At 41.4% G+C, this 15,805-nt stretch overlaps 1 protein-coding gene across 3 annotated transcripts in view; it reads left to right on the forward strand.

Moving 5' to 3' along the window:
• Positions 1–15,805, forward strand: part of sema3bl (sema domain, immunoglobulin domain (Ig), short basic domain, secreted, (semaphorin) 3bl) — a 71,397-nt gene that overhangs the window by 24,108 nt on the left and 31,484 nt on the right. For all 3 annotated transcript variants that reach the window (XM_030422823.1, XM_030422822.1, XM_030422824.1), the window contains exons 3-4: positions 4,089–4,151; positions 14,344–14,463. In XM_030422823.1, the coding sequence (XP_030278683.1) occupies positions 4,089–4,151; positions 14,344–14,463 (183 nt within the window). The remainder of the gene's footprint in view (positions 1–4,088; positions 4,152–14,343; positions 14,464–15,805) is intronic.

Genomic DNA, 15,805 nt, shown 5'->3' on the forward strand with positions numbered 1-15,805 from the left:
CTGCTTACATCAGCGTGCAGCATGCTGTCGCTACACCCAGTAGCATGTGTCAGAGCTATTCTACTGCCTTTAAGTAAGTTACAAGTGAAGTGCGCATAAATAGAAATAATATAACCAAAAATGGAATGCTTACAGGGAATTTGTTTTTATTGACATTCATATCCAACATACGACAAAAGTAATGCGCCTATCAGATACTTTTTGTGTGCACACGTTTTAAAAAACATGTTGGATTGATCGAATTTCCAGCAGTTCTTCGGTCGGTTACATCAGTTGTTTAATCCTTTCATTTTGTGTTGTTTAGCAGCTGAAACGCGAAACAAAGACGTCATTTGAGGATTGCTATCACTTCACTTCATGATTTTGGCAGACTTTTAAAGCATCGTGTCTGTAGTCACTGATGCTTTTGATGGTCCTGTTTAGTTTAAAACTTAAGGTTAAAAAGTCTCAGCTTGAAGTTTGAAGGACAGCCGGTGTTGCTTGGCTCCGCTGATTCCAGCTCTGAGTAGATCATTTTCAAAGTTTGAATAAACACTGCTCCAAGTTCAAAGATCCAAGACATGACAAATAAGAAATATCTCAGAGGGTGGATTAAGAATTAAAGAGGCAGAGCCACACTGATCTAGTATCAAGAAACAGTTAAACAGAGGGAGGAACGTGGACAGCTGCTGGAGGTCGGCCATCCTTCCCAAAGCGTGCGTAGTGGGACTCCTGGACGATGGATTGGTTATTGCAGCACACTGACTCAAACCGTCGCCAGCCAGGGTTTAGGCAGGGCCTGATTTCACAGTATATCAGTATCAGTCAGGCATGCTATCAGGCCTCTTTAGATCAGACTGTGTGTGTGAGCCAAGCACACATTCATATCAGCCCCAGAACCACGCCAAAGAAACGGGTCCAGAGATTCGAGACCATCTGAAGCCAAGTTTTTGGACCGGCCCTAATTTATATATTCATTTCAGTCAAGCGTGAAACAAATGATTGTTCTGAATGGATTCCTGCAACGGCAAGCCAGCTTTCAGACGACAGCAGGCTCCTATTAGATGGCGTGAAGATGGAGCTGATCGTTTTCACCAATAAAACACTGAACGCTTTGGGGAATACACTTATTCTCTGTTTGAGAGTGTCAAGCATGTATGGTAGATATAAGGCTACATTCAGGCCGCACACTTAGCTTAGCACAAAGACTGGAAACTGGGGGAGGAAACAGCTAGACTGGCTCATTAAAAAGTAACAAAATGCCTACCAATAGCTCCAAAGCTCACCAACACGTATCTTTGTATGTGTACCCTGTAAAAAAGTGGAAATGTAAAAACAACAATTCACCTTTCCAAGGGCGACATTGACACCTGGGATCACACCAGTTGTGACACCGGACAACAACCATGACTACTTAGCAGTGACTACTATGTTACTGCATGAGTAGTCAGTGCTCAGGGATCGGACCGCACCCACATTAGAGCTCAGCCTTCCTTCTGATCTGAACCCAACATCTGACTGGTTGGACTGCGTCTTGCATGATTATCACGCTTCCATGCTGACAAAGGCGGACAGACAGACAGACACACATGCAAACACCTGGCAATGCTTAAGATCGCTCCTGTGTTAGTTCCCGCTACAATCGATGTTTACCAGCAACACATTTTACCGTAATGACACACACACACACACACAGAGTCAACAAGTGGAAAACATTACAAGCCGCCGCTGCCGTGGCTGGTAACAATGTGTTTTTTGAGCATTTAGGTGTTTAAACCCAAAATCCAAGTACAAACCTGAAATACACAACACACTACAAATATCTGTACTCGCCATGAGTTTATATGAATTTTCTTCTTTGAGCCAGTTGGCAGTTTGCACTACCATGATCCAACAAATCCATTTGATTCATACAATATCATATCATCATAATTCATCTGAACTGAACCGAATGTTTAGCGTAAAATTTTCTTTTACAGGCAGCAGCATGTTGAAGTCTTTGTGCTCTTACACTGTAACACAATATATCATATTAGAGTGGTTAAAGTATTTCCATGCTCTCCAGCGTCACATCCTTTATCCATACAGGACTCGTCAGATGATTTCTAATCTCTGCGAGCCAGGCTTCAGTTGTCCTGATCTACAGTGAGTCCTCCGTAGCGGTTGTGATGGATTGGCATTCATGACAGAAGCGATCAAAATCTGTCCCGGACTGTTATCGCTGATATGAAATTCAGTGAGCGACGAGCAAAAGAGGAGAGCGTGGTCCAGGCAGAAACATTCTATCATCCTTTAAACTCAATTTAAATCACGCTCCTCTTGTTTTATCACTCTCCCATTCAGACACACTATTCCCCGAAGCTACCATATTGGCCCCTTGACACACACACATGCTCTCCATACACACTGAACATCTGAAATCAGACGTAGTTTTGTTTTCCTCTCCGGCTTCTATTTATCCTGTTGGCCAAAAACAAAGCCACTGTGCTACTGGACCAGACAAAGACTTATTGTCTCACAGAAAAAAACCCTCTGGTAGTCGAACAGAGTGTACAGTATCACACACGTCATTGCCTAAATGCTGAGAAGGACCTGGGCTTTTCTCTTCTGCGGCAAATTGATTTCATTTATCATTTTCTGAAAGCAGTGTGAGAACTATTCCCCATTGTTTCACCTCCAAGTTTTGTTCTATGCTTATCTAAGATCCAACTCTTCACCTCATTGAATTTGCAGAAAGAGGCAGAGACTTTGGGACTTTCCTAATCAGGCAATGTTGGATCTATACTGTGAGAACTGTGGGAAGGTGCAATCTGAACGGATTTATTTGTATTTCTATTTTTAAACTCCAGACGGTCTTGTTGGGATACTCTCCGGGTCTGTCTGAGAAGCGCTTTGAGACTGTTTTAAGCCAAAAGTGTAATTTAATTTCTAGGCACAAAACAGAAGACAGAAGGAGACTGAGTGATGAACCTCAAGAGTCAGCACTTTCACATTTACTGCAGCTGAGTACATATAGTCTATAGTAAGCAAGAGAGTGTTGCCTAAAGTGTACCAGAGCAAAGAAAATTCTGAAGACTATAGTATTTCTGACATGAACAATTATCACTTAGATACAAATTAAACTCAAATTCAATAGAAGTTAAGTCACAAATATGGCCAATTTCGACTTCAGTGTTTATTTATTTTATTTAAACCTATTTCTATGCCAAAAAAGTAATAACACTGGTAATACTTTATAATAACCATCATTAATATATGATAAATGTATGTATGAAAATATAAATGCTGAACAGTTTGTACTGTAATAATTGATATGAAGTGATCCCAAATGTATTTCTTCAAATATTAAATTAAGATCAACAAAAACACCCTCGATGTCCTCAATGGTGGCCTGGGTGAAGTTCACCCACATTATGAACACACAAAGATGTGTATCTCTTACTTTTGTTATCTTATCAAAACGTTGATTTCGGTTTAATATGTCGAGGTTTTGACACACTTGCGTCTCTGAGATGTCCGACCTCGCCCTAAGGGGTCGAAGTGGAAAGAATTTTGGTTTTGGTGTTCACAGCATTTAAATAATTACATCTGGATTACTCTCAGCCAGGACATTGTTCGTTAAAGTCAGACTGCTGTTGGTTTATTTGAATATATTCTTCAAGGCTGTGAGCACTAAGAAATAAATCCCTCTCTCCTCTGATGTACTAGAGTAAAGCAGACAACTCAGACAGACTATCTCAAGACCTGGACTTATAAAATCTTATGTGCTTGGCTGGATACAGAATACGTGGAATGATGAATGTGTCTGCTGTGTCTCAATCAAGGTTTCAGCTTTACAAGCCAAAAGTTAACTCCCATCACATGCAGAGGATCATGCTCAATTTGCTGCTCTAATTGGAAAATAATTCAAATGTAATGACACATGGGCTGATTGTTGTGTTTTGATTGCATTAACGGAGTCGCATGAAGAATGTGTGCGTTCAAAAAACAAATTACGTTTTGCAGCATACGAGTGAGGTGCTTGTTTGCATTTCTGTAAAGTTATGAGGTCGTCAATCATCACACTCTTCTTTCTCTGTTCCTCCATCTTTCTGCTTCTTTCTTCGCAGATCTACTGGCCGCCGTTACCTGGCAACAGAGAGGACTGCATTCAGACGGGGAAGGAACCACAGGTGAGAGATTGATGCTAGTTTTAACTCCATTTACATTGAAATGCTGTATTTGTCTTTGATAGTTGATGGTGATCATGAAAAGTCCCATCAGGTCTTTTTCACTTCCTCACACCAAGTTGAAATGATTGCAACAATCACAGACTTGTTTTAGCCTCATTTTAAGATACTTATATCAAACCTCTTTGCGTCCACTGCGTGTTTGCATTGACATAGATGTAGAACACTTTCACACACAAGCTGAATGGCCTTCTCCATCCGCTCTTTCCAAAACCACTCGCCCACTGATGTTGTCACATTTTGGGTAAAAAGGAAAACTGACCCGTTGTTCCAAATCAGTTTATTTGTGGTTGGAAGGCTCTGAAAGATCCAAAATGAGGTTCACCAACTGGAGCAGAACCCATTCCATGTTGGTGGGAAAGAGGCAACTGTGGACAGTTTTTCTCTCCCCACTTGGAAGTTTCCGTACCCTGTTTCACCTGCCCGTTCGTTCTTTCACCTCTCAGAGATCACATTTGCCAGACACTCGATTGCTTTGCAGCTGCAGCCTGTTTCATGCTCGTGTTTTGTATCCAGCTCTCTCGCCAATGTTCTGCCTGTTTGCTGATAATTTAATGTGTTTGTCTGGCCTGAATGCCTCCCTGTTTTTGGAAGCCTTCAATTCTACCACCTGAGCCCTGCAGCTGCAAAAAGTCGTTCCTGTTTCGGGCAACTTGAAGTCCGACAGAGCAACAAGTTCACAGAAGAACCGAGCAGCTTTTTTCCATAGTTGAGCTGACCGCTTTGACCCACACTGTTGAGCAGCTCTATACATTTTGCCAGATGACTCCAGTGATGAGCAGAGAAGCAGCTCCCAAACCCCATGGCTTGTCGATTCTGTGTTTCACTGAGATCTTGGCTGCTCACCAGCTGAAATCCTGCAGTCATGCCAGCCCCCGCTCTGCTCTCTATGGTTCTTGTGTACCCTCAACCTCCTGCTTGATTTATCCAGCTCTTATTTATTGAAAGACATTTTAGACCCAGGATACAAAATATTTATGCACTCACGGCACTATACAGCCCCCCATTTTCTTTTAAAAGCAGTCCCCAAATGGCAAATGTTGTGATGGGTAGTGCAGTAAGTGCCTCGAGCAGTATGACAAACTGAAGTGTACTGTAAATGGCATACTTAGACAGTTCAGTGCCGCGTCGTGTTGTGCTGACACTTCAGTTTCCTGCCCCACAGCATCTGGTACTCTTGTCTCTGGTGCAGTAAACTATAGACTATTAATGACTCCAATGAAGTGTACAACAGCACTGTCAAGAATAATAATCAGGCTGAGGTTTTAAACTTTGAGTACCTTTTCTCAAAGAAGAGAAAAGACAAAAACAGAGAAACGGAGGGAAGGAGAAAACTTTCAGGAGAGCAATGCTGTTATAAATGAAGTTTCAACTTTTGAACTTTCATTGGTTCTGTGAGGGAGGACAGGGAGGCAAGGGTGCATCGCTTAATGAGCACTCGAAATACAGAAGGAGGAAGGAGGAGAGATGGATTTGAGGAAAATAGAAGATGTCAAGGAGGATAGTGTAAATACAGGAGGAGAAGGGAATGTGAGGGAAGAGAAAAACACAAAAGGAGAAGAGTCTTTATCTAATAATGAGCACGAGGCAAAAGGAGAGGGAGATTCTGAAGAAAACCACCTCAGTTCATGTCAGTGAATAGAACCAGTGTTCAGGAGTGTGTCGGCGCCCGGAGCTGTTTACCTCCTCCACAAGCTGACTCGGCTTTCTGCTTGTTAGCCCGGAGAGGGTTAAAGAAGCAACTGTACAGCAGATCAAACAGAATGAAGTGGACGGAAAGAGGAGGAGAAGAAAGAAAACGCCAAAGTTAATAATGGTTATAGAAGCATCAAAAACAGGAAGGAAAGACCCGGCAAAGTAAAGCAGGTGGTGCGAATGTCTGCAGGACTGAGCTTTAGCCGTTAAAGCCATGGTAATGTAGATGTGGCTAACATGGACCACAGGTGGCTCAGGCTGCAGGATGACGATGCCTAAAACTTGTGGAAGGACTGCAATTATATTTTGGGCAGACATTCATGGTCCCCAGAGGATGAAACCTATAGATCTGGGTGTTCATATCAACCAAATATCAACCTTGTGGTGGCACTGGAGGTAATTTACCTCCAGTGCCACCACAAGGTTGATATTTGTGGTTTTTAAATATCTCAACAACTACTGGATGGATTGCCACGGTATTTGATGCAGACATTCATGTTCCCCTTAGGATGAACCCAAAAACTTAGGATGATCCGAGAACCTTTCAGAATTTTACTTTTTCCAATACTTTGGTTCCAAATAATTGGTTCCCAAATACCTGCAAAACTACGGACACTCCAATCCACCTCAGCTCTACTTTACGTCTAGTGCTAATTAGGCAAAGTTGCAAAGGGCTTTGCAATAAAAACAGCATATAGTAAAAGCAGATCAAACCCACAACTTAATATATGAACAAGATGAAAAGATTGAATAATATAAATAAATACCATCAGTTAAGAAGAGGCCTCACATTGAAAGAGAGGTTTCAGAAGAGATTTAAAGGAGGGCGGCATGTCGTCAAGAGGATAACAGCAAAAGAGACAACCAATAAAGGTATTGACGATAGGAAGAGAAAAAATGAGTCAACAAAAAGAAGGAGGAAAGAACGAAAGAGAAGACGGTTTAAATGGACTCAGTTTCTTTAGATGTACTGAGACATCGTTAAAATTGATCCCAGCTGATAAAACTCCCAGCGGCTTTATTGGTGCTCAGAATGCATAAACTAGCACTAATTACTGATTTACACACATACTGCACATCACACACACACACACACACACACACATTGAAAATGAAGACGCTGTTTTAAAGGCACCGTGCCTTCATGCCTCATGGCAAGAAGTCTGACAGCTGCCTCCATCTGGAACGGTTTATAAGGTGCGTGTGTTTCTGTGTGTGTGTTGACTGTGTTTGAAGTGGCAGGTGTGTCTTGGGTGTCTTATATCAGTTTTATTAGGTGTTTCCTCTGTGTGCTGCTCACAAGGCTCACACGAGGCTGGGTGTGTGTGTGTGTGTGTGTGTGTGTGTGTGTGTGTGTGTGTGTGTGTGTGTGTGCTACTGTACTGTCCACGGTGGGGAGAAGGAGTCACAATGCATTGTTAGACAGGTCTTTAAACATGTGTAACGTGTGTAACTCTAGCTTACTTCTGCCAGAGGAGTCATTAAGTGTGTGTGTGTGTGTGTGTGTGTGTCTAGATCTCTCAGTAACAGATAGAGATGTTTGTCTCCTTATGTTAAACTGCACAGAGATATTCCTACATTCCTTCACGTTTCTGCATGTTCCTGAGTTTTTTGGGGTGTCAGAGTCGATGAATTACCGCTGTATCCCGTGGCATCTGCAAAGCAAGAGACGCAAACACACACACACACACATGCACACACACGTTCCATCTCATGTGTTTGCTGTCTGCGTCTGTTAAACATAACTGTGTCTGACAAAAGGTGGTGGAGGTTGGAAGGTGAAAGGTCTTCACATTGTTTTAGAGATGTTTGTGTGTCAGTGTGTGTGTGTGTGTGTGTGTGTGTTTGTAGAGAGAAAGACATGAGACAGAGACAGAAAAAAAAATTCAGAAAAGACGATGAAATTAAAAAAATGTCATTAAAATTTGATCTTTCAAACATCTAAACCACAGAAAAAGAAACCAATGATTGTCTTTTTCTTAGCTGCATGTCTCTTCTCTTTACGTATATCAAAAGTGAGTGAAGAGCAGATGAAGCTGCCGGGCGTCCTTTTTATCTCTTCTACTGACTCTGTCTCTACCACCTTAAACATGTTTTCACTGATAGCATTTCCTCCCAGAGTCACAACCTCATGACCTCCACCGCCATTAATTACAGCTCAGACAAATAAATAACAGGCTGAGGGGAGACACTCAGTGACTTCAGCCAAGAATGCACCGTCTCGCCTCGGCTGTTAACACATTTCTCCACCTTCGTCTGCATCTTCTGCTTATAATTAGATTGAGTATCTGATCAGCAGTCGCTTCCTCCATCTTCAGAGGGCTCAACGTAACACATTTATACATTAGAGTGATGCCCATTTTTGCACAAAAGAAATGTCTTTGAGAGAGAAGAGATCAGGGATAGTAAGTTAGGTTTTTCTGGTGCATGATTAATTTGGCTTGGAGAGAGTGAGAAATTGTGTATGCGAGTCTGAATTCTGCGCGTCTCTGTGTGAACTCCACAAATCGATTTGTGTGCTCGGTTCTGCGCTTTGTTCTGTCAGGAAGAGCTTGACGGTGTCAGTAATCCGGCCTCCCTGTTGGTTTGGGTTTATCAGAAGAGCTGTGATCAGTTTGACTTTGTTTGAATCTAGTGTTTGACATTCTCTGTCTGAGTGAAGCAGAGTAAGTCCTGTCTAGACAAGCGGTCTAGACAGGACTTCGCAGGATTTTCGTTTGATGTTGTGCTGCAGAAAAGGTCTTGAGAGTGCCACAGTTTTTGTCTTCTGTCCTACTCACTGTAGAATGTTTTTTTTTACCATTAAGGTAATATTTCACTATTCTTAACACAGTTGTTTCAGTTGCATATTACCGTCTATAACTTGACTATAGAAGGCAAAATAGAAAACACTGTCATAAGTGACTTTTTTAAAATTCAAACACTTCTTGCAGTCATTTCGAAATTGAGTCCTGAAAACCAATACATATGTTTATGATGCTATAATAAACATCTACATAGTCTTATTACCACATAATGATGTTAATAAGCATCTTATGAGGACTTATGAGGAACTTATTAAAGACGTACTCATCAGAAGGACCGTGTGATAATAATACAGGTGCATAGTGCAACAGGTGAATAGACAGGAAAGTGATATACTCTGTAAACAATGCAATGGCACTTTAATTCAAAAACATCAACCTTCTACATAAACTGGCACTAGGCAAGTATTTTGTTTTCACTCATTGTTGGGAAGTCAATAGCAATTGTACAATGTAAGGATTAACCAATAATGACACCATCTGCATTTAGATTGGATCCCTATAAGCCTCGCTTCACTGTGTATTTTTCACTGATTGTGGGCACGAAATCTACAGGGAAGATTTGAAGGCATGAAAAGCAGACAGAAATGGAGACAGGCTGCCTACGAAAATGGAGCCAGGCTCATTTTCGTAAGCAGCCTGTCTCCATTTCTGTCTACCTTCACATCTCCATCGTAGACTCAATGAATGAGTAAACTCACATTTCTCCTGTTATTTTGGACGCCGCTACTCTGTGGAACACAGAAACCAGATATCTCTGTGACAGTGGTGACGAGACGTTTGCTAAGAATGGTACCTAAACTTATTTCCTCCAATTACCGAGTCTTTGATGGGATCGAAGTACACTGTAAGCACTCTCATGCTCCATATTGGCTTGTGCAATAGTGAATCATGTTTATGTTTCTAACTAAAAAACTGTAAATCCCTTGTCTGAAAGTAAACGTCACTGTTTACACTGTGGCATTGTATAGTACTAAGCAGTAATCCATATGGGCTCCAGATTCAGGACGATGCAGCAGCTCGGCTCTCTGTGGCTCCTTCATGTTTTTTGTTTAATATTAATGAGAAAAAGATGCTGCAGAGGCCAGAGACCAAGTGTGGTCTGTCTCTGCCCGTCTTCTGCTCTTACTGTTGCCAAACTGTTAGGAAATGAAGGCTGCAGCTCTGACGCCTGCCAGAAAGTCAAGTAGGTGACTGTGGTTTTTGATTAAGAAGTTAATATTGATTGGTTACATGGTGGGTGGAGTTGGTAGAATTTTTGGAAAAATCGTCTCATGCAGTTTGGCGAGAGTCTCTTGCCATGACTGCATGTTTTCAGTGCAGTTTGAAAATCAAAAGCACTCAGAACTATGGGCTTCTTTGAGGATCAAACAGCGGTTGAGACCAAAGACTTGGAGAGGCCGGTCCATCCAGCTGTCCGGCTTTGAACTGCTTTTATGATGTTTGTGAATGTCTGTAATTGTGTTTGTCTATGAGGTCCTGTTCACTGTATTCCTGTCTGTGTGCATATTTGTGTGTGTCTGTGTACACGAAAGTGTTGGTCCTCATATCCTGTTAGTATTTCAGAATCTGACTTCTCTCCACTTACATTGGCTGTTTATACTGGAAACTGCTCTCCACGTCTAAACTTGCCTCTCCCTGCCGGGGTCAGCCATCACAGAGCAAGTTTGGCTGCTTTGCTGCTGGCTCCATGTTGGCTCTACCACTGTGCTCCATGGACATCGCTAATACACTTTATAAGGCCACAAAAGTGAAATATTACCAAATAAAATTCTCCATTCTCCAGCTCATCGCTGGCCCCAAGCTTCCACTGTTCACCCTTTGGTGTATCTGATATTGCCATGTTGGTGTTCGTCTTACATCATGATTAACTTTGATCCAAAGCTACAATCCAACTAATCAAAGTCTCTTTTGGGAGCAGTTAAGATATTGTGTTAAAAAATTACTTTGGCAAACGTGAAGGTCACATTTACGACTGGCACTTTAGTAAAAGTCTTAAAGCATCTGATATTAAATGAACCTAAGTATCAAGTGTCCTGCAATAAAGCAAGTAAAAGCAAATTATACATATATTTACCGATGTATATGTATATACTGTATTACCCACTTGGTCGATTGTCAGATTTTTTATTCAGCATTTTTATGTCTATATTTGAAATCTGATAACTGATAATATACATTCATTCAAAAATGTGCCACTTTGGTCCAGTTGCAGCATGCAGTCTGCGAAGTAACTAGTGACATCAGTTATCAAGTTATTAAATTACAGGTACCGCAAAACTATACTTAAGTACAGTACTTAAGTAAATGTACTTAGTTACATTCCATTCCTGTAGGCAACAATAACTATTGTTTAGGTCCAAGAAACGGTCATAGCTCAGGTTTCTCAAGACCCTTTCACAACATCACCACATGTTGCAAAACCTTTTTTGTCTGAGTGATGAAGCTATGGCATTACAAAAAGGTGATTAGTCGATGCAGTTTTAGTCCTGGACCGATAATACTGTAATTATAACGCTGTGGGAACACCACCAACACAGCGATATTTATTTTAGCATTTGAACCACTGCTCTCTTAGAGAGAACCAATGTTCTCTCTAAGAAAGCGTGATTGAGAAAATACCATTCCAATGAATGATGCCATTTAAGTCCTGATAAGTCACCAGTGCACCACTTTGACAAACCCCTTTAAATGTCAGCAATATGAATCAGCAAATGTACCAGAGGGGTTGAAGGTTCAGAGCTGTCGGCCTGTCCGGGGCAAACGTTGAGAAGAAAAAGCATGAAAAACTTTCTCTTGAATGCATATGTGAAACATATTTATGTATCATCGCCAAAAGTCATATCTAGATTCATTTCCAAGTTACGATACTGTGTTCTACTAACTGTAACAATTCGGACAGTGATTAAAATGATATGTAGTGTGTGGTAGAGTTGCTGTTCATACTTCTCAAAATGAAGACCACATCTCGCAAGAAACCCTATTTTCTGTTTCTGTCATGAAGAAGAAAAATGTTGATTGCTGCTCTCTGGAGTCACCTACTTTGTTTCTTCAAACCAAGTTTCTTTTGCTCAGTACACTGAAAGTCATACTGAATGTTGGAATAGTATACAAGTTTGTCATCGAAGCACTCAGGTTTTGAATTAACTTGTAATTAATATGGTTAACCAGTTGTACAGTTGTTCGACCATTATTGGACTTGTGGTAAGTGCTTTTGCTGTTGTTATTTCACATCTTCACCTGCTATTGAACTTTAAAATCTTAAGCTTTAGAATCACAGTACCCTTGTTAAAAAATCACCGGACTCCATGGGAAATCAGTCCTATTACTGCATATTGTGAAGGCCAGGAGAGCCAGCCAAAGTTCTTGACCATGTTCTTGTTTGTTTATGTTAATGATACATATGTCCCAGAGAAAATGCTGTTATAATGTGATATTTAAAATGCTAAACATACCTCTCTTAACCCCCAAGACACAAAACTGTGGTTTTTTCAAGGTTTGAACTGTGTGAATGAGCAGCTTGTCATTGCTTGGAATGAGTGTTTGTGGTCGGCCGTCCTCCCCTTGATAATCAGAGGTTAATATATGAACATTCAGAGCTTTTGTTTCCAGAAACATAGCCCTGACCTTGGCTATTTATGCAGTGATTAAATGCCTCCATTTCCAATGCCTGGCTGGATGTTAAGACAACTCCCTGACATGTCAGTGAGAGGAACCAGATTTGGTAATCAAACCACTTCATTTTCTGTTCAGCACCACTCCCTGGATTGCCACTTCATCTCAGGCAGACCACACAGATACGTACAACCCCAGATCCCAGGGCGGGAGAGCAGAGACATATTTTCTCTTTTCAACATATAATTCCTCTGTTCGCTCTCCTCGGCCACACAGATCTCCAAGACGACTCCCCGAGTAGCAGAACGGAAACCTTGGAGAGACAGATTTCTGTTCGCTCTCAGTCCACTCGGTAGGCTGTTCTAGACCTCGTATATCTTCTGTACGGAGCAGAGACATAGTGTAAAGCCCGGCCTTTAATGTATATGATTCCAGTCGGCTGGAGAGTTTATACTGGTAAAGCAACAGGGATATACCATGTTAGACGCAGATGCCCCTTTTATGTGTCGATTGAATAATCAGCAGCAAATGTAGATTAATTGAAAGCAATATAAAAGTGGTTTTGTTTAGTTTATTACTGGTCTGGTTTTGTTTGGGCTGAGACATGAGCCAGCGGGGGACGGGCAACGCCATGATGTAAACTATGTGTTGGACTGCGCTGACATGGTTTACATCAGGTCTACGGCGCCTCAAAGCACTCGAGGAAGCGATCAACAACGTTTGAGCGTCCGACTTCGGCTGTGAGAGGGAGGCGGGCCACACGCAAACGCACAGTGACAGATTTACTGGACTCATCTGCGCACAACACACACCCTTGTTAAAACACAAGAAAGACGAGCACACGTTCAAGCGTTAAAAGAAAAAGACATACACAAGCAACACAACCCATACACCCTTAAAAGTTAAGGACAACAACACACTTGGATCTGATTCAGCCAGTCTGTTTCGATATTTGCGCATGAAAACACACTCTTGCCTGCACGCCAGACGCTCATTGTGCATGTATGAGTTTGACCTTGTCAACGTGTGTGAATGACACCAGGCCAATCCCCTTTCCTTCTCAGCTGACACCCGTTTTGTCACCGCTGTTTTTATAGACCGGAAGAAGGAAGTATTCGTGCCCTGTGCTTCCTCTGGACCTCCGTCTAGTACAGAAACATCTCGATACTCGTTTCCTGAGTCGCCACTTCTTTTGTTCTCTCTCTAATGTGTGTTCGAGTGTCTGACCTTTTTATGATCGTCCACTTGTTACCTAGTTTATCAAACAGCCAATGAAGACATAGGATCATATTTCTGTCTTTCTTTTTCAAAGCTCAAGTAAAACAATAGAGTTATTGTTGGTGTCATGACTCAAAACTCACAGTTCACATTATTATCACTTTTTCATTTTGGCACCCGGGTACTTCTGATGTGATGCAGTGTTCCTTCAGCCTGAATGTGTTGAAAGCTCTTCTACAACATCAGCCTGTCACGTTGGCTGAAATCCAAAAGTCAGAGATACGAGTCCTATGCACTGCACTGCAGTGGTGAAATTTCATCTAATAAAGCTCGTACCTTGGCCCTCGTTGCAAACATGTGGGATCGATAAGCCTCGTTAAGAAAAAGTTTTGGTTCTGTTCAATAGCCTGAAAATCAATTTAGCTGCGTTTGGTTGACAGTTACTGTTGGACTGTGTGAGTCTAATTATTAAAGGGTCCTTCCCCTGTTTTTATGGGTTTATGCGTGTGTAACATGTGTGCAAGAGTGAAGGGAAGGTCACATCCCGTACCTGCACAGAAATATCAGACTATATCATTACTATTTAACGAAAGGAAACATTTTTTATTTGTTTAGTTAAAAAGAAAGTTGCACTCTTCACTTGTTTGGTCAGTTTCCAAAACGAGAACATAAAACACTTCACCCTACAGTCTTTGAGCGTTCACACTGACACCAAATAACATTTGACACAACATATATTACATTTCACATATTTCTCTGAGATACAAGGTTTTAATCTGTGTGTATGTATCTGTGTTTCGCAGACGGAGTGTGCCAACTTTGTTCGCCTCCTGCAGCCCTACAACCGCACCCACCTCCTGGCCTGTGGCACCGGCGCCTTCCAGCCCATGTGTGCCTTCATAAATGTGGGGCACAGAGGAGAGGTAAGCCAGGGTGAAGACAGTCAGTGTGTGTGTGCATTTATGCAGCGCCTGGGGATGCAGCGCCTGGGGGATCACTGTGGAGGGCTGCAAAGTATCTTAAGAGGGGGAATGTCTCAGCAAAAATACACACATCCGTACCCACGAAGACATAAATCCTTTGTGTTGGCAACTAAATGTGAAAAATAAGAATTAGTTGGTGTTTTTGAGGAAAAGCTCAGTGATATACAGCTGTCACAGTTGTGTAAGAACACATATTTTACTGTATGCTCGCCTCACTCCGCCTCCATTTCCTAAAGGAAATGTTTGGAAACTGTAAATTATACCCACTTTTCTCTGCACTGTGTCGCTGTTAGAGACTGTTAAAGACTCTGCGGTTTACTTAGATATTAACTGACGAGAATTTGAGTTTTCCTTTTTAGTCACTCCTTGGCATGAACATTTCCAGTGTTATTGCTTTAAATTACAAGTCACAAACTGCCAGCAGACAGTGTGATAATAAGAGTGATGTCAATTTTGGAGCAAATGCAAGTTGATAAGTTGATTTCTTCTTAAACATGAATTGACAGTTAATGCTGAAATTTCGTAAAGCAATTTCTATACACTAGGAGGCAGAATGACCCAGAGAGAAACTCCCAGAAATATAGTAGCCAACTGATGCTTGTTGGCTGGTGTTAGCAGGGCAACATTATTATTCATTTGAAGTTCTGTTTTCCGACACCTGATGAAAGCAATCAAAATATTCACATAGAGCTATGAACTGTCATTGCTCTGATTTGGCCTCCACCATCTACTTTGCTAATTATAGCTAACTGCTCCATTGTGTTCACCAGTTAGTCACACACTTCGTTCTGTCTTTAAGTGTTGAATTAAATTAAGCACACAGCTTACTTGTCTTTGCAGGAAACAGCTCTCCACATAGATTTATGGTGTATTGGGAGATTCATGAACGCTGGATGACTGGACTTGTGACTGAAAAATGTGCAGACGACGATGCACAAAAAAATACACTAAAAGAGTCTAAAAACTAAGTTTGGTGATCAATTTCTGTAGGTTTAATGAGAGATAAAATTCCTTTACATCACAGAAAGACTTTTAGTTTTCAACACATCCTATCTACTCACCTAAACGACTGAATGGGTCAGTTGCCAGTGACTCCCAAAACAAGACATATCACTGTTATGTTTGGTTGGGTTTAGGCAAGAAAACTACTGGGTTAAGTTTAGGAAAACAGGGTCAAATCAACTACGTTACAAATTATGTAATGTATGTTAATGTTAACTTAAGTTATGCATGTTGTTCATGACTGAAGTTACGTTATGCAACTGAATGTTAAACTGCTTTG

Source organism: Sparus aurata, chromosome 7, assembly GCF_900880675.1.
Source record: "Sparus aurata chromosome 7, fSpaAur1.1, whole genome shotgun sequence".
In the NCBI taxonomy this organism is placed as follows: Eukaryota; Metazoa; Chordata; class Actinopteri; order Spariformes; family Sparidae; genus Sparus; species Sparus aurata.